General features: G+C 41.6%; 1 protein-coding gene across 1 annotated transcript; it reads right to left on the bottom strand.

Moving 5' to 3' along the window:
- Nucleotides 1-11,291: 11,291 nt before the first annotated feature.
- LOC102254970 (tripartite motif-containing protein 43) lies at nt 11,292-12,680 on the bottom strand. The gene has a single exon (XM_005864837.1). It carries the CDS (start codon nt 12,678-12,680, stop codon nt 11,292-11,294), a length of 1,389 nt encoding a protein of 462 aa, XP_005864899.1.
- Nucleotides 12,681-25,624: the final 12,944 nt, after the last annotated feature.

Genomic DNA, 25,624 nt, shown 5'->3' with positions numbered 1-25,624 from the left:
CCCCCGCGCACGCCGTCACGTTTCCGACTCCGCCCCCCACGTGACGACACGGAGGCGGGGTCTTGGCGACCCTTCCTTCTCACCTTGCCTCGGCCTGGGATTCCTCCCACCTCGCGCGGGACTGATGGCTGCGCTTGCGCAGTGGGCTTGCTGAGGACCTGGGACTTGGGTCTGAAAGCTAGTTGCGAATGGGTGGGGGTAAGGAGGGGCCTCTGACGTGGGATCTTCTGGAGCGTGGAGGGGCTTTGCAGCCCCTGGGGAGTCCCAGGCTGGAGCCCCATGGTCACCCTGTTTATACTGCTAGGACACTGAAGAGGCAACCACGTGCTGGAAAGGATCCCTTCTTCCCCCGGTTCACCCTCTGCCCCAGTTGGGTGAAGGACAAATAGGAGCAAGTCTTCTTGACTCACTCAAGGCCACCACTGCTACAGCCACAGGACCCAAGACAACCAGAAGCAAAGAACGTTAGTGCTGGACAGGACCCAAGAGTTCAACCTGCCTCCCCTTTAAGTTGGACGCTGAGCCTTAGAAAGGACATGACTGCCCAAGGACATGGAGCCTGGTAGAAGCAGAGCAAGAACCCCGGCTTCTTAACTCCTTCTGGTGTTCTTTCCACAAGGGATGTAAAGGGACCTCATAGAGCAGATGATAGGATTAATTGCCTACTAGGGAACTATATATGAGACAAAGGGTTGAAATGAAGTAAGGCTGAGTTTTAGGCCCAACTCCATGTGACTCAATAGGTGAACATAAAGTCACTGAACTTATTTGGGCCTCACTTTATTCATTTACAAATGAGAGGACTGGTCTCATAACCAAAATATCTAAGTATGCAGAGCCTTTATCTTCCTCCTCCTTCCCCCACCCATCCCTATTCTTCATCCTTCCAAAGACCTTCCTCTAGTTTCCAAAGTCTCTCCGGGGACTTGTACATGTGGATCAGAGTAATAAGAGGAGAACTTAAGGTGCTCAGGAACTAAATTGATCTATACAATAATAAAGAACTGAGTTAGAAAGGGGAGAATAAGAGTCATTCTAGATCAGTGGTTCTCAACTTTCCTAATGCCGTGACCCTTTAATACAATTCCTCATGTTGTGGTGACCCCCAACCATAAAATTATTTTCGTTGCTACTTCATAACTGTAATTTTGCTACTCTTATGAATCATAATGTAAATATCTGATAAGCAGGATGTATTTTCATTGTTACAAATTGAACATAATTAAAGCATAGTGATTAATCACATAAACAATATGTAATTATGTGTTTTCCGATGGTCTTAGGCGACCCCTGTGAAAGGGTCGTTTGACCCCCAAAGGGGAAGCGACCCACAGGTTGAGAACCGCTGTTCTAGAGAGAGTTGCAGGAGAGAGAAACAGAATGAAGAATGGAGATGAGAAATAAGAGGTAGCAACTGCCATAATGAGAGGGACTGAGAGGAATTAGATGGTCGAAAGGATTGTTAAACATTTTGTTGCTCCCTGGTTAGAACACTGTCCCAATACATCAAGGTTGTGAGTTCTATCCCCAGTCAGGGCACATGCAAAAACCAGCCAATGAATGCATGAATAAGTGGAACAGTAAATCTGTTTCTCCCTTCTTCTCTCTCCCTAAAATCAATTAAAAACCAACATTAAAAAACAACAACACATTTTGTTACTGTCTTGCAGAATACTTTTCCCTTTTTGATGCTTCTTTAAAAATCTTCCCTAAAAATCTAAATTACTTTTCATTTCTTTTTTGGATATCAGACCTGTGTGTCTTCTGAAAACCGTATTATGTGGAGACTGGCCATAAGGCAGCCAAGATAAATTCAAATTACAGACAAAATGGTTTCTAAAGTTTCCTCCTTCAAAATTAAATTATTTACCCAAAGTTTCCCCTGCTATAGACATTTTCATTCCTCTAAGTTTCTAAGTCTAACCATTTAATATTTAAGAAGGCCTTGATCCTGACAATTGCTCTTCTGTTTCCACATATAACACTCTGTCAAGTAAAAGAATAGGAATTTGCATTCTCTTTGATTACCTCTTAATATGATGATTTTTTTCTCTTAATAGATATCCTTTGCTGGGACACTGTTATATGACAGGTTTTGTACCCAAAACTTGTTTGTTTTTTAAAGTACTATGACTATGATGGTGGTTTTTAAAATAACTTTTTAATAGGATAAAAATATATTTTAGTTTCAGGCATGGTTGATCAATTTGTTTTTATTGCTGATAGCTGGGATGCATTAAAAAATCACTTCTCACATATAGTACAGGTTGTAGTATTGCTGTAGAAATTCTGATTAATTCTATTTCAGGTGATTCCCATTTTTTAAAAAAGGAAAAGAAATAAAATATATGGTGAATTTTAAATTATACGCATTGCATTATTAAGTATATTCCTGACAGGAGAGAATTTCCATTGTGGTTTGACATCAATGAGAACTATAATTTCCCCTAGACTAGCTTCTGGCTCATGTTTCAATCCTTGTTTCTACCACACTACCCACATACTTCCAGTGGCAGCCATATAGTCATATCACATTATAACCTCTAGTCCTTACCTCCATGACAAGATGTCGGGGTCATCGAATTATTCCTGGAACCTATTGCTAAATGAAGACAGCCAGCAATAACTTATGTGTAAGTGAGATTATAGTGGAAAGACAAACTTTCCTAGAGCCTTGGAAGAGACTCATGGAGCGTGTTTCATTAACGTCATAATAAATCTGCCTGTCTCAGTTGCTTTTATTTTTACAAAAGTAAAAAAAGGGTTCTTTGCCCTAACCGGTTTGGCTCAGTGGATAGAGCGTCAGTCTGTGGACTGAAGGGTCCCAGGCTTGATTCTGGTCAAGGGCCTGTACCTTGGTTGCAGGCACATCCCCAGTAGCGGGTATGCAGGAGGCAGCTGATCGATGTTTCTCTCTCATCGATGTTTCTAACTCTCTATCCCTCTCCCTTCCTCTCTGTAAAAAAATCAATAAAATATATTTTTTTAAAAAAGGGTTCTTTGTTTTTATTCTATGTTTAACATAAGCAGTGTATGAAAAAGTTCCAAAATCTATAAGAGGCTAAATGGCAATGTTGTTCTAGCTCCTCCTAACCATAAAAAAAAATGTCTAGGGATAAGTTTTAAATTACTGCAAGAGAAACAAACAAAATGTGTGAGAGGATATACTCCAAAATTTTGTTTGTTTGTTTTTGTTTGTTTTTTGTTTTGTTTTGTGTTTTTTTTTAAGTAGTTGCCTCTGGGAAATGAAATTAAGTGGGGGAAGGGAAAGGCAGGAAGAGATACAGGGGGTTTCCCTTTTATATTATTTTAACATCACAAACATCTGTTAATTTTTAAATACCATTAAAGATGCAAAACCAAAAAATATGTTGCCATGCATATTAATTCACACACTCACTCACAAACTGTATCTATAGACACTGATTTAAAATAACTGTTTTACCAATCTTGGCAAGATTGTTATCTTTCGCCTAAGGCTTGCCACACTTACTGACCTTAGCAGTGCTGCGTGTAAATTCTTGGCAAGAGCTTGTGAGACTGAAATCTATCCTCTGGAAATCACCAAACAGGCTTCGTTTGGGATTTCCTTCGTGGATGCATGAGTGAGTGAATGACTAAGGGGGCTCAGCTTAATTTTGGGAGCTCTGATGGTGCCATGCATGACTAGTAGAGAGAAGAGACCCAGCCTGGGCTATGGAGCTGTGTTTTCCCAGAATTTGTGACATGATGTGAGGCTTAAACTTATTGAAACTGTAGAACCAATAAAGTTTCTATGTGCTAGAGCTTCACCACATTTACTGGATGTTGGGCAAGCCTTAAAAATAAGAACCGATCATTTTCATCTGTCCACCATAACTATATACTATTTCCCCACAAGGAATTCATAGCAGCTTCTCACAAAATTGAAATTCTACAGGGAAATACTTCTGAATAGCCATGTTGTAATGGAAAGCAGCCAATCAGGGAAATTCAACTCTAAAAATTAATAACACTGGAAGCTCTCTATTTGCAAACAAAATATTTCCAAAAGGTCATTTTTAAGTCAGCTGTTTGAAATTAGAAACAAGGCTAAAAATGGTGAATAGATTGCCATTTAGCCCCCAAACATGTAGCATGCTAATCCCAACCTGCCTGTGTTAAAACCACAATCATGACAACCTTACTTAAGGTTTTGAACCAGACAGGTCTGTAATTGAATATTGTCCATTACAAGCATCTGTGAGTTGATGTTGCAACCTAAGTACAACACCCTTCCAAATTTTAAAGAGCTGACTTAAAAATGCCCTAGGAGGTATGCTTTTTTTTATCTCCATTTATTAAAACCAGGAAAATGAGCCTCAAGAGTAAACAAGCTCTTTCCACTGCACTAGTTTGCCCCTTAATATCACTGGAATTCTATTGTGGGGATCTTTGAATGCCAGGCTGAGACAGCTATCAACAAGTAATTTTAGCAACAAGTGATATTATCAAAATGTTGCTGCAGAAAAATTAACCTACGGGTGGATAAATTGGAAGAGACACTGGAAATAGGAAATGCAGGTAGGAGGCTGCTGCAGTGAAGTGATAGCTGCAGAAGGTCCAAGAAGAAGAGAATTGAAGGAAAACAACAAATAAATGAACAACAAACAAAACCCTTGCAGACCTGGATGACGGGCTGCCTCAGAAGCTAAGAGAGAGGAAGGAGGTTATCCAGGTGCAACTCCCAGTGATGACGAGAATGATGGCAACATTAAATGCAAATAGGAACTTAAATAAATGAGGTGCTAAAGAAGAGAAAATATAGTGGTTAATTGCCATTGTTTTTGTTGGCCTGTGTCAGGCCCCCTTTCCTTTCGTGGGAAGCTGAAGGAAATCAGAGGTCATCTTTGGCAGCTGGGGCTCAGGCACATGACTTTGACCAACTGGACGCCCTAGCCCAGTCTTTGAATCTGGGATGAATAACACAAAAACTACCAGTTAGGGACCAATTCTAGGTAGCTGAAAAATTGAAGATGAGCAGTGATCATGGGGGACGGCGGAATGAAGAGGGCCAGCCAGCTCCAGAGCAGCATCCTCAAAAGGCACCTCCTGTGGGGTGAACTCAGCGGTGCTCTCCATGCCCTAGACGCCTGGATTCCTGCCCATTTTCCATGCTTGGTCCTCTGCATTCCCTATCGACCCAGTGACCACCTGATATCTTCCCAGTGAATTCATTTTCTGCTACCGTTAGCCAGAGTGGGTTTCTGTTATTTGTAGTTGAGAACCCTGTGTGGTATAAGCACTGACTTTAGTTTTAAACAGATTGTGCTGGTATCATGGCCAGATGCCCAGATGGAAGCTTCCAGCACATTAATTTGAAATGTGAGATTAGAGTTTAGGTGAGGGTTGGGTCTGGGAATATAGATTGAGGATACTTCTAACTGGAGCCAAAGATTCAAGCCATGAGAAATTGTCAAGTGAAACGATTTGAGAGAGAGGAAATGGAAATGAGCTGAGTGCAGAATTTGAGGGAATGCCAATATTTAGGTGGTAAGAGAAGGAGTTAGGGAAGAGGAAGTAACAGTTGTAGGAGGCGAATCATGCTAGTGGCACATCACAGAACCCAAAGAAGCCAGGACTTAAAAAAAACATGTTATGGAAATCAGATGCTATTCAATAGCACAGCGTCCAGGGAAGATAAGAATGGAGCCCTAGATACAATGATTAGAACGCCACTGATTTTTAGAGAGCTCTTTTATCATGATGGTGGGAAAAGAAATCAGGGTGCAGGGCATAAACACTGAGAGGGTGGTGTGAAAGTGGAAGGAGAAAATATAGGCTACAGTTTAAAGATGTTTGGCAGGATTTTGACTGTCTTGTTGACTGCTGAATTCTCATCTCCCAGAAAGGTACTTGGCATATGCAAAATCTCAATACGTATTTGTGAAGTGAATGGGCAACGAAGAGCAGAAGCAGAAAATTAACTTGAGCTAAACTATGGTAAAGGGGCAAATATTTAGAATCAGGGTTACCTGATTATGCTTGCAAGCCAGGATTACTACATCCTCTCTCACATTTCCGCCCTGAGCTGGAGAACCTGATTTCCTAGATCCTCCACTAATTACCTGCTGGATACTTCTTCCCCACTACTTCTCTCCTCACTCCACTAGTTTGTTTGTACTATAGGCTAATATAATTAACATTCCTTAAATAATTCCTCATCCTTATTTATGTCTTATTCTCAGAATATTTTCTTTTACTAATTGATGTCCCACACAGAGGTAAGTCAAATATTCTTCATCTATATCAGTGATGGCGAACCTATGACACGCGTGTCAGAGGTGACACGCAAACTCATTTTTTTGGTTGATTTTTCTTTGTTAAATGGCATTTAAATATATAAAATAAATATCAAAAATATAAATCTTTGTTTTACTATGGTTGCAAATATCAAAAAATTTCTATATGTGACACGGCACCAGAGTTAAGTTAGGGTTTTTCAAAATGCTGACATGCCGAGCTCAAAAGGTTCGCCGTCACTGATCTATATTTATTTTGTCTCACACCACACTAGAACCTCAATACACTATTGTGGATGACCAGATAAAACAAAGTCTGTTTAACTAGAAACTGAATTTCAGGTGTACCATTACATGATATCTCAATTGCACATTTTAAGAAATTTACTTACTACTTTATGGTCCTTTAAAATGCCAAATTTTAAATCCAATAACCAAATTATGAAATACAGTATCAAAACATCATAAACATATCTTATAAAAGCACTAGAGGCCCAATGCACGAAATTCATGCCAGGTGCTTGGCTCTTGCAGCCCTGACTCCGTCCGGAAGGTTGTCCAGACGGTCGTTCCACTGTTCAGGCGTTTGGTCGATTTGCATATTATGCTTTTATTATAGATACCATTTGAGTGGCCTTTGATTTAAATAATCATAAAAATAAAATGTAAGATTTTTTATTTTCAATTTTTCTCTTTCCAAATGTTAGAGGTCTTTCAGTAAAGAACAGGCATTTAAAAAATAAATCGTAACTAGAAATTTAAGAAGTCATAAGTGGTTTTCAAGTGCAATATACTTGGACTATAATTATAAGATTAAAGATCTGGAGGTTTCTCATCCCAAGTTTCTGGTTCTTCATGGATGTAATTAAAGCACATAAAGCCTTTCCAATGGATTTAAGAAGCAGTTTTCCTTTTGCCTGCAAACTTCAGGAAGGCAGTCTTCGAGTGCCTATCACAGGTTCGTCACAGGAGTAAGCCACATGGACGTTACTGTATCAATTTGCTTTTAGGCAGACTGAAATTATTTTTGGGAAAAGACAGGAAGAAATATAAAATGAATAATTTGCTTTGGTCATGTCATTCCCTTTAGGTTTTTTTCTTAATAATTTTATATGCATGTACAGGCAAGCAGATTGCATGCATGTGTACATATGTGTGTGTGTGTCTCCAGATAGATGGTACAGAAGCTTTTTTTTGTTAATCCTCATGCAAGAATATTTTTTCCATTGATTTCTAGAGAGAGAGGAAGGGAGGGAAGGGGAAAAAGAAAGAGAGAGAAACATCCAGAGTCATCCACGTGAGAGAGACACTTCAATTGGTTGCTTCCCACACGTACCCTGGCTGGGGCACCTGCAACCGAGGTACATGCCCTTAGCTGGGAATTGAACCCATGACCTGTCGGTCCATAGGCTGATGCTCTAACTGCTGAGCCAAACCAGCCAGGACAAGAAGCTTTTTATATCATTCCTCACCCTCCTCCAAGTATAAAGCTTAGCTTTGACCACATGGAGTGCTTGATCAAGGTGTGAATAGTCTGTACTAGCACAGCATTTCCAGTTGCATAGGCCAATGATGTCCATTATCAAAGTCCTCCCAGTCACAATGGATGTTTTTCATTCTTGGTTACCTGGGGACTTGCACTTACTTAACTGAATGGTCATTTCCATATAAGGCCTCCCTGGCCACTTCCCTTCAATTTTAATTGTGATGGTTGAAGTTTTGGGAGGATCTAGAAATCTGTTCATCTATGAACTAAAATGACCTGAAACTTTTATTTCAAAATGGCATCATTTTTGTACCTGGCTGTGCGGTGAGACGTGACCCAGGTACAGACAGTCCATGGTGTGAGATAAGCTATTCTCACCTATAGCGGGGGGCTGGGATCTCTTCTCCGCATCCCAAACGGAGAGAGAGAGACGTGAACCGATTTGTATAAGTTAGGAGGCGCTTTTGGGATTAAAGAAAAATGAATTGGACAGAACAAAATTAGATTAAAAGCTTGGGCTGGGTGTGGCATTTGCCCTCTCATGGAGGGACAGACACAGAGAGAGAACCAGCACCTGAAGCAGTTTATTATATACTCGAATTACAGGAAGTTACATCACATCTGGGTGGGCCTTGAATTCCTGGTGACATCATGAGATCCATCCCCTTAACACTGGGTGGGAAAGTCAGACTGAGTGGCGTCCAATCTCTTGACTGGGTCCGCCCTCAGGGCGTGACTTTGCCTTCGCTCTGAGTAAACACTCTGAACCGAGTGTTTACTAAGGGCCCTCAGCACTCACCCACAAGCGAAAAGTCATTCCTCTGGCAGAGCCTTGGGGCTTCCCAGGGCCAAAAGTGTGGGAAAGGCATCTTCTCATCAGTGTGGACCGATTGCCACTCCTAGTCATCCAGTATTCTGTACAAAACCAGGCTTGGCTAGTAGGCTCTGCTGCTGGTCGTGAAATGTAGGCACAACAAAGGACATGAACAGGCATTTCACAAAGGAAGACAAATAAATCACCAATAATTCTGTACCAATTAAAATGAGGAACTACACCTGCCAGAAATCAAATTGGGAAAGTTTTGTGTTGTTTTTAAAATACTATTTAGTGCAGAGGAGGCAGGTAAACAGGTAGTCTTATATATAGTTAATAGGTATGTAAAATGGCCAACACTTCTGGAGGGCATGTTAGTACTATTTATCCAAATAGTAGAAATGTGACAACCTTTAACTCAGCAACTTCACTTTGAGAAATTAGCTCAAATATACGAAGATGTATCTGCCAAAAACTCTCCTCACAATATTATTTTTCATGGTACAAAATCAGATAGTACCTACAACACACACACACACAAAAGGAGATTATAAAATAATTCTGTATGAGCTCAGGATTACAAAAGAGATGGTTGTAGATAGATCTATAGATAAAGGAATAGGGAGAAAAATCTACCAAAATGTTAATAGTGGTAATCTCTGGGTTCTGGGATTCTGGGTGATTGTTATTTTATTATTTTATTCTCTGTACATTTTCTGTCTCTACAATGCACATGCATTACTTTGGATATCAGATACAATCTTGTTAAAAACAAAGAAAAGGAAATGTACAGCACTAGTCCAGGTTCTTCCGTGATTTCAGTATGATTCAGGAGATGCAGCTAAACTTCTGGCTTAGTTTTCATATCTGCTCAGTGGAGAATTTGTGAGGTCAAGTGTTTAAAAGTGCAGAACAGAGCCCCAGTGTACTTCTAGAGAATGACTTCCCATGAAGTAATGAAGTCAGGGAAAGTGAACAGCTTGTATAGATGCCTTCCCTGACCCCCACTTCCCCATTTGGAAGCAGGGCCAGCAGAAAGGTAGACGTTCCCCAGTGGACTGTACCCTACACATTCTTGCCCACCTGGGGTGCTGGGAACGCTCATGGTTATACTTGAACTGAGGGAGGGGTGCACTTAAGGGAGAGCCAGGACAGCTGGTGTAAGCACATCACTTGTAACATTCCTCTTATGGCTATGACATTGAATCTGCCCTGAGACTCTTCATGTTCTAGCCAACATTAGATAAGGCAGTCTGGTCCTGTAAGTAGTCTCCATGCCCCCATCACACTTTCATTAACATTCCCCAGAATGATATTTTAAAGTCATAGTCACTGTAAATATGTTATGTAACCTAGTAGGCATTTACCTAGAGCCAGGATCCCTACGTGTAGGGGTAAATTTGAGTCAGAGAAAAGGTTTCCCTCAGTCATGCCACCAAGAGATGCATCATTTCATCTTGCCTTCAAAGTAGAAAGGGGAGAATTAAGAATAATCTCTCTTTAAGGGAAACTAGAGAGTTCTCTCTGTATAGATGAATTGTAGAATTGTGTACCTGAAACCTGTATAATTTTATTAACCGATGTCACCCCAATACATTCAGTAAAAAACAAAACAAAAACCAAGCCCTAACTGGTTTGGCTCAGTGGATAGAGCGTCAGCCTTCAGACTCAAGGGTCCCAGGTTCAATTTTGGTCAAGGGCATGTAATAAATAAATAAATGGGGTTAGTATTGCGTGGGTGGTTGAATGGAGGTCCAATCCTGCACTGCCTGGGGTTGCCCTGAAGAGGTCATTGATTGATTGAAATTTGCAGCAGAGGGGTTGAGGGTTGATGCCCCTATTATTGCAGGGGCCTGGGGCTGGCCCCCTCTCAAGTTTCGCAATTGAGGTGATGGGATATAACCTCCTTGGGAGCGGTTTGTAGAATTTAAAGGCCGACCATTTTTATGGTATTTTGATCTACATTCCTTTGCCCAATGGAATCCTTTCTGACATCGGGGACAAACGGTTTTTGGAGGATTAATATTATTCCCTGATGTATTTCCAGGCTGTCGAGGAGCTTGCCATCTGGGTTGAGTATTATTATTTCTATTTGGGCATTCTCTGCTAAAGTGCCCAGATAAGCCACAAGAGTAGCAGTTCATATTTCTTTTATTACCTGTATTATTGCTGGCTTGACCTATGCCCTGTACATATTGAGGGTATGTCTCCCCTTTGAGAGCTGCAGCTATAGCTACACCCTGTATAAATGCTGGACTTACATCAGCACACTGTTTTATAAAATCATTTATAGTTCCCGTTCTGCGAATTGGCCTTAATAAAGCCTGACAGGTATTATTAGCATTTTCAAAAGCCAGTTGTTTGATTAGGATATCGGCTGCCTCTTCGTTATTGATTACTCTCTTGACTGCCTGTATGAGGCGAGAAAGGAAATCCTGATATGGTTCCTCGACCTTCTGTTTAACCTCTGTAAGGGTGGTTGTTTTTCCTGCTGTATAAGGTAGGGATTTCCAGGCATTTACTGCACAACTGGTTACTTTAATAAGTGCCTCTTTGGGCATATACATTTGCTCCTGAGCCGTGTTAAAATCACCTTCTCCTAATATCATGTCTAGGGTTATTCCTCCTCTGGAATTTTTGCTAGTGGCTACAAGACAATATCATCGATAGGCTTCAACTAAAAGGGGCTCCCTCACATCAGAGATCCCAGGCACACAAGCAGGTTCCTGATTTAGCCCTGCCCATGCATGGCCAGTGAAATGAAAGGTCTGAAATTGTTATTGCACGGGTCACCTACGTACCTCTGAAATGGGGAAGGCCAAATGAAGGAATGCTTGATGAGAGAACACCTCGCAACATCCACAAAACTTACACTTCCATTGTCAATATCAAGGAACACACCAACCCTGCCCAGAGGTTTCTGTATGTACTGAGGAGCCATCGGGGCCGTGGTCCAGAGAGTGGTATGGTTATCCTCCTTCACATGTATAAGAAGAAATGTGTCCTTACTTTCAGTCAATGTGCCATTCTTCTTCATGCAGGAATCCCTACAGACCCCTACAGCCCAGTCCCAAGACTTGTCCACATTCACCTCCCAATAATGTCTGCCAGAGTTAAAGACCTGGGCTCCCCATGCAGCAAAACAGTTAGATGCTCCAGGATCCAGAGACACATGTGGACCATCACGCATAAACCTCAGACTTCTCACGTCATCAAACAACCTTATATTGTCATGGGTTATTTCACCAGTGAAGGACACTTCCACTCGGAAGCGGTTGAGCCTGCGCATCAGTCTAGTGATGGGACGTGCAGGGAATTCTGGCTGCAGAGGCTGAGGCATGTGCAGCTGCACCTGCTCACTCCTTCTTAGTTTGTCTCCTAGTTCCTTGAGCATCTCTACATCTGGTTTCAGACACATGTCCATGAGCTCATCATGCATTGCTCTTAGGCTTATCCTCTTTTCAATCATTTCGGCTTGCCGTTTCTCCAGTTGTCCAGATAACTTTGACCCTTCCTTGATAAGTATCTCCAAATTTTGTTTGTCTTTCTCATGGAGAACCAGTTGGAGTGTCTCATAAAAAGCCCTGGTTTCATCTTGGCGTCTATAGAGATAAGTCATCCAGTAGACAGGTATTCTGCCATCTTTACTGAGATTTTTTTGAATTTCTTGAATCTTTTCCCATAAAGATCTCATTTGGTTTGAAAGTTTCCTCCTGTGTTCCTCAACAGCCTCTTCCACGGAGCAGTGTCTGTGAGCCTCGTGCTCCTGAGAGCTAGAGCAGTGCAAACAGAGCAGGCTCCTGTTGTCTTCACAGAAGATCTGCTTTGCCTCCTTGTGCAGCCCACACCTATTGTCCTCAGAGCTCAGGAATTGCCACAGACTGGCTTTTCTGGCCATGGACACCAGATTTTTCAGGACAATATTGGTTTTGAAGTTTTTCTGCTCTGATGGTTCCCTGCACACAGGACAAGTAGGGCTTTCTGCTTTCTCCCAGGATACACAGAGACACGAACAACAGCAGCTGTGCCCACAGCCCATGGTGACTGGGTCTATAAAGTAATTTAGGCAGATGGCACAGGTGAGTTCTTTCTGGAAGTTTTCTGGTAGGTCTGAGTCCATTTTTTTAAGGAGCAGATCCATGGTCTCTAGTGCTTTCCGTACCAGGAAAAATAGGAAGAGGTCAGCTCAGGGATCAAGCCGGTAAGTGTGGTGGCAGCCTCTTCCAGAAGTCTCCTCAGCCGAGTGAGTTCCCAAGACACTGTGTTCGGGCGCCAGATGTTGGGATCCAGCCCCAGCAGGTCCAGGGGTTCCCCAAAGGTGTGGACGGAGTCAGCAAAGAAGGAATGACACGGAGACAGCAACGTTCAGTTGATCACCAGCCTAGCCAGGTTCTCCAGCCAGGTTCTCTAGCCAGGTTCTGTGTTTTATTGTCTTGTTACATCTGTATTTATACCAGTTGATTTTAATCCTATCAATTTCTATTCCAAAGGTTAGGGCATTTCTTATCTCCATTCCAGGGAGTAAAGATTATGTAGCTTAAGCGTGATTGTTCATAGTTAAAGTGATTAACTACCCGCCTGGCACTTAGTTAAGCGGTTTTATTCCCTCCCTAACTTCAGGGAAAAATCCCTACCTGGGGAAACAACCTTTCTTGGAGTGGTGACCTTGGTTAAAACACATAGCGCCAAGAAGGTGAGCAAACATATTAAGAACAGTATGCCATATACGCCAGGTCCCTTGAAACATATGCTGTGCAGATGTTTCTTCCCTGCAGCGACTGTGTCAAGCAGCAAGGATGGACTGGCTTCCAGCAATTTGCCACAGAAAATACTCTTCTGAGAACTTATTTTGAGAAACAGTTTTTTAAATATGGAAACACTATGTAAGAATGTTCACTGCAGTGTTATTTACAACAGTGAAAAACTGAGGAAAAGTCCAGTAATTGGAATTAAATAAATCATAGCATAATCATACAATAGGTTACCATTATTCAGTATATACTTGTTAAGTATTTCAATAACATGTAAGGATACTAAAGTTCATGATATAAAGTGAAGTGAAAAATATATACTATAAACCCAATGGTGATATATATTCTATACACAGACAACACACAGTTGTGTATATCTGTGTATCCCCCACTTTTTGAAAGTTTGCATCATGACACTTGGCTTTTACGAAAGACCTACTATAGTACCTGTTTTCAATAAGCCAAAGATATCCAAAGAGGATTTTCACTTTTACAAAAAAAGGTGAAAAGCACAAATAGCTTTCAGCTTTTGTTTTGCAACAGCTGCTATCGAGGCAGCACCCACCCGGGGCAGGGAGAATGGCCCTGCCAGCTCCTTCCCTGGGAACTACACTCAGCATCAAGTGCCGTAGCTTTGAACTGTGTCTGTGAGCATCTGTGCTTTATCTCGATTTATTTTGTGCATCTGTTAGCAAGATGTGTCCCAAGCACCAGAAAAGCCTAAGAAAGCTCATAAAAGTGTTTACACTTAGCTTAAAACTGGACGTTATTAAGCATATTTGGTATGATTTGATAAGTTATTTTTTTGGATCTGGGAATGCACAAAATTTTTTCCATATAAATTAATGTAGTTGTTTCCTCACTTTATGCCATTTTGGCTTACAAAAGTTTTCATAAGAAGTCTCTACTTTCAGATAGTAGGGGAAATCTGTATATACACATAAACACACACACGTGTGTGTTTATGTATATATATATATCCTCTCTCATATGTATCACACATACACATATATAACACACATATATCACACATACTTAGATAGATGATAGATGATAGATAGACAGATAGATAGATAGATAGATAGATAGATAGATAGATAGATAGAACAGATTTTCAAGCCTTACTGGATTACCTCCCTTCCATATACTATAACTCTATTCTCCATCTTGTATGACCACAAGAAGTTCATTCACCTCTCCAGGTATTTCTGAACACCTCCAGCAGTGTTTACAGATTCACTACTCCACACTGGTTTGTGGTGGTCACCTTACACTCAGCAGGCCTGCCCCAGGACCCTCCCAGCTCCTAATGGCTTTTCCAGCTGACTGTCACTCACCTTACATGAAACGTGAAAACCTTCTATTTCCCAAGAAGCAGCTAACATAAGGATGCAATTTTAACAAACTTTATGAAGCCTTAAGGATTACATAAGAAAATCACAGTGCAGAAAAAGAAAACTCAAAAGTGGGTATTGACATCACTGCCCCTAAAGCTCCCCCCTCACAGCTCTTTCCAGGAGCTCCCATCTGGCAGGCCCTCTCCTTAGCTCTCTGCCTATCACGGTGGTGCTGGAGCCTGCCCCACCCTCCTGGATGGGAGTCTCCTCTCATACTCTTGATCCAAGTCCTGGGGCCCCAACTTCTTATTTCTGACCTTCAATAGAAGAAGCAAGATGTTGAAATAACCTGGGCAGAGGTATACCTGCCCCCAATGAAAATGGCTGCTTGCGTTATTAAACAGAAACCTCAGCATCTCCATCTAAAACATCTGTACTTGGATTCCTCCACCCGTTCAGGATGTCCCCAAGAACAACTGGTTGACACGTCTTTTGGATCCTCAAGAACATAAAAAGTTGTCACTAAAAACAACGTCCACCTTCCATCCTTAGAACATTCAAGAAAAAAATTAAAAATTTGGGGATGCAGTTTTAGACACCCGATAACAAGTAGTAAATAAGTTCGCACTGTGTACCAGGCACTATACTAAACACTGAACATTCGTATTACCTCATTAACCTTCATGAATCTCCTCTATGGTAAGTGTTATCATTAATATTTCATATGGGTAGGAAAATTTAGACAGAGAGCAGTTAAATAATTTGCCCAATGTCAGAGAGCCAGAAAGTGGTGAAGCCAGGCTATAGCCAGCTAGTCTCATTCTCGAAACTTAACCAGTCTTAGCTACCACATTATACTGCCTCTCAGGATGGGAGGAAGGAAAGAAATGGACAGTAAAGGAAAGAAGGAAGTATGCAAAATGGTGACTTGATTTTTGGGAGGTTGGGGGATATTTTTCAAATTGCTTAAAAGGAACTTTACCTTTAGAATTAGGAACTAGAATATCTATATCTGTATAATCTATATTCATATCCACATCTGTATCTGCAGTGTTACACTGTATAACAACATTTTGGTTAATGCATACATGCTGATGGCCCCATAAGATTATAATGGATCTCAAAATTTCCTATTTCCCAGTGACTGTAACTTCACAATGCAACACATTATCACAAGTTTGTGGTGATACTGGTGTAAACAAACCATTTATATATACTGTATGTAAGTATAGCACATACAATTATATACAGAACCTAATACTCTATAATGATCATAAATGACTATGGTACTGGTTTATGTATTTACTTTTTTGTTATTTTAGAGTGTACTCTTTCTGTAAAAGCATGTGCGATGTTATGCTGGCAGACGTCTCATACACCTCATGTTTACCACGTCTATCATGTTTTCTTCTACTTGATTTGATCTCATGTTGTTTTGTATAGTAACATGCCACATAGGCTTGTAGCCGTGGAGCAACAGGCTATAATATATAGCCTAAGTGTGTAATAGGCTAGCAGGGGTGGGCAAACTTTTTGACTCAAGGGCCACAATGGGTTCTTAAACTGGACCGGAGGGCCGGAACAAAAGCATGGATGGAGTGTTTGTGTGAACTAATATAAATTCAAAGTAAACATCATTACATAAAAGGGTACGGTCTTTTTTTTTTTTTTTAGTTTTATTCATTTCAAACGGGCCGGATCCAGCCCACGGGCCGTAGTTTGCCCACGGCTGGGCTAGAGTCTAGCCGCTAACCATCTAGGTTTATGTAAGTGTTCTCCATGATGTTCACACAAATAGGAGATCACCTAATGACCCATTTCTCAGACTGTATCCCCATTAAGCAGCGCATGACTATAATCAGCACATGACTATATATCTATGAATCTGTTGGGGAGAGAAACAAAAAGTTGCTCAGCGCATCATGCATTCACCTCCCTAATTCACACTGACCCTTCCTACTTAACCCCATAGTAGCCATCTTTTCTCTAAACAATGCCACTCGCTTCCATGAGTAGGCTCCCAAGGACTGTGTCTCAGTTCTGTGACTTTAGTTGACTGAACTAGGAGACTACCTGACTCACTTTGGACCAATATAATTTTCTTACCTGAAGACTTCAATTGGAATCAAGAGCCAGGCAATCAATCTGGGTTAGAGGACATATATAGTCAGAGTAGTTTAACTGCTAGAACAACCAATCCCCAAATTTCAGGAGTTTAACTTTATTTCTCAGTCATATCACAGTACAATGTAGGTCATCGGAGATGGGGAAATGCTATGCTCCATAAATTTTATCAAGTACCCTGGCTCCTTCAATCTAGTGGCTTAACGATTCTCTAAGGCCTTAGTAAAAGGAAGAGGGAGAAGATATAGGGGTGCAGAGTAGGTTTTTTTTTTAATTGGTCAGGCCTAGAAGTAGTATGCATCACTTCTGCCCACAGTCCACTGATTATAACTCATCACATGACCCTATGGAACTGCAAAGGATGCTGGGAAATGTAATCTAGTTGTATGTCCAGAAAGAAGAGAAAATGTGTAGATGACCATCTATTTAGTCTCTATAACAACATACAAGTTTCGAACTGTGGGGTTCAGAGTCTATTTACTATGCTTATGTAAAAGCTAAAAAAGCTGATTTGTAGAGACAAGAATGAAGCAGATATCCACAGAGAAACAAAGATGAGAGAATTATGTGGTTTCTTCCTGGTTTTCAACTTTGTGGCACCACTTTTGTTTTGTTTTGTTTTGCTATTTTTTGTATATATAATTTTTGTAATAACAGATTTATTGAGCTATAATTCACATGTCATAAAATGCAACCTTTTAAAGTAAATACTATTTTAGTATATTCAGAGTAGTGCAACCATCATCACTATCTTATTCCAAAATGTGTTAATCTCTAAAGAAAATATGATCAAAATGTGTTAATCTCTGCCAGAAGAAATTCCAGGCCCATTAGCTGTCATTGTCTATTCCTCACTCTGCCCAGCCTCTATCAACCACTAATCCACTTTCTGTGTCTATGGATTTGTCTATTTCAGACATTTCATATAAATTGAATCAGACAATACATAATCTTTTTTGTCTGGATTCTTTCACTTATTCAAGGTTTATCCATTTGTAGTATGTATCATAACTTCATTTCTTTTATGACCAAATAGTATTCTATTGTATGGATATACTGATTTGTTTATCCATTTATCAGTTGATGGACATTTGAGTTGTTTCCACTCTTTAGCTATTATGAAGAATGCTTCTATGAACTTTGGTGTAAAGGTATTCATGTGCACATATGTTTTCATAGGAATGGAATTGCTGGGTCATATTGTACATATGGTAATAACTCTATGATTAACATTTTGAGGAACTGATGTTAGTTTTTAAGAATCCTGGCTATCCTTGAGCTATTTTAGCATCCTTCACATATTTACATGAATTTCTTTTTCTCCTTTCTTAATCAACTTGAGTTGGCTTCAATAATATTATTTGCAACCTCAAGAAGGTTAACAAAGTCACCTACTCCTGTTGCTTCTGTTTTAGACTTTCCTTATTCCTCAGCCTCCTTTATTTTGGCTCTGTTTTTGCCTGCCTATTTGATAATGCTTTAGATTGGCTTTTTTTGGCTACAAGTATCAGGCACTCATTGCAGTTAGCTCAAAATATAAGAACTTTAAGAAAGACACATGATAAGATAATGGAAGCTTTCAGAAACCAAGAACAGGAACCATAAAGGGCTGACTTCTGAGAAACTAGTACTAAAAGCTAGTCCTCAATTTCAGATGGCTATACAGACCTCACCAATAGAAATTCATGGTGTGCATGATATTTCAACATTATAAATATAGTTCAGTCAGACTTCCTTCTGTTCTGTTCTGATACTAACAGGTAACTTCTCTCTTTGCTCTCATGCCACCTCTCTAAGAGAGGGACTCTGATTGGCTCAGCATATCTTTTTTTGTTGTTAATCCTCCATTGATCTTTTAGAGAGAGGGAAAGACAGAGAGAAACATAGATGTGAGAGAATCACATTGATTAGTTGCCTCCTGCACATACCCCGGCCAGGGCCCCGGGCTGGGGAGGAGCCTGCAACCAAGGTATGTGCCCTTGACGGGAATCTAACTCGGGACCCTTTGGTCTGCAGACCAAGGCTCTATCCCTAAGCCAAACCAGCTAGAGTGGCTCCACATATCTTTTCAAACCCGGCTATAGGTCGTGGGAACCTAATAAATCTATGGATTGACTGCTCTTAAATCAGGTACCCATCTTTGGTCCAATCAGCTATGAGAAAATCAGAGATCAGGGAGCTGGATCATATGACACAAAGCATGGCTACTGAACCTACTTCTTCATCAGGGACCAGGGCTTAGAGCAGTTCCCACTAGATGCTACTGGGGCAGGTGGGTATGGTGATTGATTTTGGGGGAAGGTGTGTGTGAAAGATATTTTTTGTCTGTGTGATAGATATTTTTAATGAAAAATGGATCACTTCTTTTTCAATCAACTTCTATTTTTGGTCTTAGCAATTCTGCCAGTGTACACAGGGTGGGGGAAAGTAGATTTACAGTTGTTCATATGGAAAACAATACAGTAATTAATAAATAATAATAATATAAGAATAAACTCTGTGTTTCATGAACTCACAACCTACTTTCCCCCCCACCCTGTAGTTCCTTATATTCAATCTCCAGCTTTATGTATTGTAATTAAGGGTAAGACAAGCCCATGGTTCCATCCCAACCCAGTCAAATCCTTGCTCAACTACCTCCCTGTGAGAGGAGTTAGACTAAACATGTGGTACAGATGTGGTTTGAAGAGTAAATGAGCAGAAAGGAATTCCTGAGAAGACTCTATTTCCTGTTCCCATCATAGCCCCCTCTCTCGTCTTCATGATCTCCCCACCTTCTCTACCCTGTTTCCTAAAACTTAAAGGGCTAGAGCCACAGCAAAAGCTCAAAAAGTATAGCAAGTTATGCACGATTGCCAGCTCTACTTTCAGCATGTCCCAGCTAGAACAAGATAGGAGGCGCCTTGAGCCCAAACGGAAGCTTCAAAATGGGTAGAAAACTGGCCTTAAGTACTTTCTATAAGGACAGAACCCAGAGATAGAAGTTTATTTTTAAAAGAAAAAATGCAGGTTTAGTATGTTAGAATGAGCAATAACTTTTGAAATGAAAACTTAAACTCTTATTCACAAAGCAAGCAAAACATTGAGGAAACAAACAAAACCATTCCGTCTTATGAAGTCTTTCATTTGAAAAGATATTCTGATTTCCAAAGAGGGTAGGCCCACAATCTGCCCTAATTTTATTTCTTGTTCCTCTGTTTTTGTTTTTTTAAAAATATGCTTCCCTGTGGTTAATGTCAAGTGTGAATTTGCCAAATTGTCTGGACATACTCCAAAAGAAATATCTCATCCATATCTCTAAAGAAAAAGGCATTTAGTATACACATGTCTAAAAGCTAAAGTAGCTTGAGGGTAGGGATGGGGCAGTGAAGGAGTGCAGAGGAGCCAGGATTTTATATTTTACTAGCAAACTTTTGACCAGACTTTCTGATCCTAGCATTTTAGGAATTTGAGTTGGCCAAGTCCGTTGTGAAAGGCTCAGACACAGCAAGAATCAGAAAAAGAAAAGATTACTTGCATGAGTTTTGCACCATCTAATTGGAAGTTCGCCGCTCCATACACAGGCCCGACACAAACATGCTTGTTTATTTTTGCAGGCATGCTGTCCTGCATTGTGAGTTTGCTCAGGGGCCAGCCTGGCAGAGAGGCAGAGTTGAGAACCAGGGGCCTCTGAAGGGAAGTGCTGGGATTATCACTTGAAGGGCTTTCTCAACGCCCTGGCTAGTGTCAGGAACAGTCTTTAGAAACACTGGCCCTTGGTAGTTGAAGGAGTCAGGTTGATTTAGCAGATCATGTTGCTTTTAGATTACTTGTATATTCCCAAGAGACTGAATTTTCAAGATGAGGCTCCAGGTCTTATTGAAGTGATGCCACAGATTTTAGAACAAAGAATAGAGGTGCGGAGTGGTTAAGAGTATGGACTTGGGAGTCAGACTGCCTTGGTTGGACTTCCAGCCCTGCTTTTCCTGGCTCTGAGATCTTGGGTAAATTACTTAATCTCTCTGTGCCTCAGTTTCCCAATCTGTAATATGGGGATGAAATAGTCCCTACTTCAATGATGTCCTATGAATATTAAATGAATTAACGTCTTAAAGGCAATTAGGACATAGTGTGGCAGGTAGTAAACAAGATATGTGTTTGTTAAATAAACAAGTAGAATAAATATACTGATATCTGGTGAACCTTGTGTTGATAGACTCTAGTACTCTGTATTCTCAAAGGAGAAAGGGCTGAATGCTAGGAACAACCCATTTTGGGGCACATCTAAATCAACCACCGTGTGATTGCTGTAAGCCAGGGAGAGGAGAGATATGAGGCTGGACCAGCCGTGGGCAAACTAATAAAAAAAAAAGACCGTACCCTTTTATGTAATGATGTTTACTTTGAATTTATATTAGCTCACACAAACACTCCATCCATGCTTTTGTTCCGGCCCTCCGGTCCAGTTTAAGAACCCATTGTGGCCCTCGAGTCAAAAAGTTTGCCCACCCCTGCATTAACCCCTAAGGAGGAGAGTGGGATTGAATGGGGTCAGGTGGTCAGAAGTGTAAGTTCTGGAATCACACAAACACAGACTTGAATTCCATCTCAAGGCTAGCTACTAGCCTTTTTAATTTTCTTTCTGTGTATATGTTATTTTCACTTTAAGAAATACTCTTAGGGGTTATCTGAACTGTGGGATTAATAACTATTATTGTTTCCATCTTTATAATTCTGTGCAAAAATAAGTTAGAATACATGTTATCTTAAAAAAAAAATAAAAACAAGGCTGCATTGTAAAAAACTGCCTTCTAGCCTCAGGAGTCCTAATGAGCTATAATCATAGAGACGCCAGACTAGTCAAAATTGGAAGAAAGAGCTATAATCACGGGAAAAGAACCCCACAACTTGAAGTATCCCAGAAAAAGCAGCTGTAATGACAGCAGGGCTGACTTCAGAAAAACAGAGACAAGAGTGGCCGTGGCAGGGCCTGCAGTGGCTGGCGTGGGCGATAACACGAAACGACATCAGAAAACAAAAACCCGAGGGCTCCAAGAAAGCGACGGGAAGGTCTGAGGTGTGAAATAAACAAGAGGGAATTTAGGAGTAAAGGCTACCGTGATGATGACTCACAATCTGATGGTCCTCAAGACCAGAGTGTCCTGGGACCACTGAGTTTCTTCTTGCAGGCCCAGGTGATCCGCGTGACAGACCCTGTGCGGAGGCGAGATAGGAGCCTCAAGCCAGTATTTCATCTCTCCTCCTGCCGCCTGCCAAGGCTGTGGCCCAGAGGAGCATCCTTACAGGAACGTGTGCATGTGGCCTAACGACTTGTCGCACTCCTCTGTCACTAGACCGGACCCCGTAAGAGAATTCCAAAGAATTGATTTTCATGGGAACAAAATACAGTAATTCATGTTGCAATCCTGCCCGAAATCACTGAGCAAATACTTTAAGACCCACATTCCTGAGAACAGCTTTGATTTACCACACACTACACGTTCCAACTGGAGTTTGAAGTGAGTGCAGCTGCCCATGTGACGCCATTTCTCAGCGCTCCCTGGCAGCTCAGCGCTCAAGAGGAGAGAGATTTGTTCAACTTCCTTTGGTTCTCACAAAGCGAAAGAAAGCAGCCGTTACATAATAATGCATGGAACGAGCTCCAAGGGTTCAAAAGTCCCCGATGTTTTTCCTGCCTTCGGTCATTTTTTCTTTGTTTAAAGTTATTCAGAAACAGTGAAAGTTCATGAAGAAAAAAACATCCCCAGCAGGAAAATGAGTGTGCGAGTTAGTCAGCAGTAGACCCACTCATAGGTCCATGAGGTTGTAACTTAATCTTGACAACATAGTCTTTCCTGGAAGAGATTCCAGCAGAGATTTATCATTTTATAATTTGTGGTTTAAACTGGAGCCGTAGACCAAGCAGCTGTATTGGTCTGAGGCACTTTTGAATCTTTTTAAAGCCCCAGGAGGCAGGAAGACAGCTTCAAACTTGGGGTGAAACCGAGAGAGCACAAAAGACCAGGTTTCTGTGCGGCACGCTTTTCTGAGGAAATGTATGGAACGCACGCCTTTGTTTGATTTAGACCTGGGGGGGTTGGGGGGGGGGAGCAGACTTTGATGGCGGGTTTTTCATGTGCTCCAGGGTCCCCTGGGAAATGAGGCGCTGGAAGCTGGGAGCGGGGGAAATGGGTGGAGAAAGGGGAAGCCAGGGGGAAGGGAGGAGTGCCGGAGATAACTCTGCTGACTTCACAGTTTTCCACCGGTGCTTGCCCTGCCTACCTCTGTTGACATCAAAGCTCTGTGCACTTGCTCAGTCAGTCCTGCAGGCTGGTGGGAGAAGGAACTGGCTGTTAGCCCTAGGACCACATTTCTGAAATTAACTTTGCCTTTAAAAAAAAAAAACAACAAAAAAACACCCCACACACAGATTGTTCAGCTCTGGGTGGCCGCTCTGAGCCGCCCCCTGCGTGTGTTCAAACATCCACCAGCGATGCTTCCAGAAACTTGGGCAGCTCCCCAAGGTGTCTCACTGGTTCTGCAGCAGTGTTGGCAGTCTGTGGGCCGATGGGTGTGGCTTTCGCAATCATGTTGGGGCACCTGGATTTGGGAAGACTTGCCTCCTCTCCTCGGAGCAATGCAGGGCATCAGATCGTTGCTGGCAGCTGAGCTCCCACGTCTGTTGCCACTCTCTTTCCTCCCTGCTGGGATGTCCTTGTTTTCCTTCCCATCCCTCTTTTCTGTGGAGTCCTCCGCCTCTCCCCAAGGGAGGACGCAGACGGATTAAGACAGTGGTTCTCAACCTTCCTAATGCCGCGACCCTTTAATACAGTTCCTCATGTTGTGGTGACCCCCAATTTCATTGTTACAAATTGAACATAATTAAAGCATAGTGATTCATCACAAAACAATATGTAATTATATATGTGTTTTCCGATGGTCTTAGGCGACCCCTGTGAAAGGGTCGTTTGACCCCCAAAGGGGTCGCGACCCACAGGTTGAGAACCGCTGGATTAAGACGACCATCCATCTTGTCCGCTGTCACTAATGACTTTCAAATCTGCTTATCATTCTAAACCAGGACCAAAAGAGTCAAAGCACCCTCACTGAGCAAAAATAGTTGCCACAGATTCCACAATTTAAAACCAAGTTGCACAGTACAGATAGATACAAAACACACACACGCACACACATACACACACATACACACCACATACACCATATGTACATGTGTATGAAATGTCACAATTCTTTCTGCTAATCCCAGATTATACTGGAGGTGTTTGCTTCAGCTATCTTTTACTGTTCTATGTGAATTTAAAGATAAGCCTGGGCTAGAAGTAGGAGGCTTGGGGCTCTAGCTCCAGCAGCAAACCTAAGCACCGAAAGCAGTTTAGAAGGTTCTGTAACTGGTTACATAATACAGTTACAGGTCAAAGGATGCCAGTGTTCTCCCTCTAACTTCATCACTGCTAGCACTACATCCTGGCTTGAGAGTGTTCTCAGAGGAGTCTGGCCCAGGCTCTTCCGGAATACTGCCACACTGCCGGCTGTCTGTGCCTGCTGTGTCCAGCTTTGTACTTGGCCGGAAGGATATGTTGAAGAAGAACACAGGACTCTTGTCCTTAAGGGAAATCACAGAAATATTGCATTTTTAGATAGGGAATTGGTGAGCGAGATAGTCCAAACCCTCTGTTTTAAAACCAGGGATTTTAAAATTGGGAAATGAAAACATGGACTAGCTAAGCGACTGGCCTAAGGTAAGGGTTCATTGGTTCATCCCACAAACAAGAATGAGGACCAGAGTCAGTTTGTAGCACATGCACCCTCATGACCCCAAATCCAAATATGCGTGTTACTCAAAACCAGCCTCACTACACAGATGCACCCAAGTTCCTTTATGGGTGAGGTGGCTGATGGGGAAATCTGCCCTTGGTTTTTTCGACTCAGACTAACTTTGCCCACCGCCCTGCAACCCCAGTTCTGGGGTTTTGACCAAATACTGTCAATGCATTTGAAATCGATTCAAAATGCTTTTTGGAGAGCAATCTCAGTTCAGCTTGCAGGCGCTCTCGGGGGGGCCCCCTTCCAAGAAGAAATGGACCGGCATTCTGTCTGGGCTGGCCCCAAGGCAGGCTCTGCCTGCCTGGGAGTGTGTTGTCTCCGTCTCAAGATAGTCTGATGGCTAAAGCTCCAGGCTTTTGCTCTTCAGTCAACACCACCAAATATTTGCAGTGCTGGCTCGGCTCACAGGCCTTAATCTTCAGCTCCCACATAGTTGAGACAATTCTTTTTTTAAAGAGACATTAAGAATATATTAAGCTTTTCTTCCATGAATTATCTTTCTCAAACTTCCATCATCATTCCTTATCCTAGTATTTTCTGAGTATCCAGTATGACGTCGGTACTGGGGAAACAAGGCAGACTTGGTCCACGCCCTCAAGGGATCTTTAAGTGCCATGGGTAATCATCGTATAATCAAGTTAGAGATTAAAAAATAAAATACGATAGACAGCCCACAGCCTTCTGTCTCATTAATCTTGCACCCACCCCACCTAACAAAGTGAGGGATCTAATATTCAAGCTCTTCAGAGTTCTCTTGGCTCACTTCCCAGCTGTGGTCAAATTCTCTGCATGCTCATTCCTCCTTTTCTGGATTATCTGTGGAACTGCCAGGAAGGCAGAGGCATAAAGAAGGCAGGCAGTGGAGAAAAAAGAAAAAAAGCAACAACAAAAAAAAGCATCTGCAAGCGATTGACTGAAACCAGTTGTAGTTGAACAAAGTCAGGGTTCTCATTTGCAAGCAACAGAAACCAACTCTGACTGATTTGTTGAAAGGCTATCGAGTAACTCATAGAATCACTGAGAAGGCT

The sequence above is a fragment of the Myotis brandtii genome, unplaced genomic scaffold (assembly GCF_000412655.1).
Source record: "Myotis brandtii unplaced genomic scaffold, ASM41265v1 scaffold191, whole genome shotgun sequence".
Taxonomy (NCBI): Eukaryota; Metazoa; Chordata; class Mammalia; order Chiroptera; family Vespertilionidae; genus Myotis; species Myotis brandtii.
This window is presented reverse-complemented; position numbering and strand designations above follow the sequence as displayed.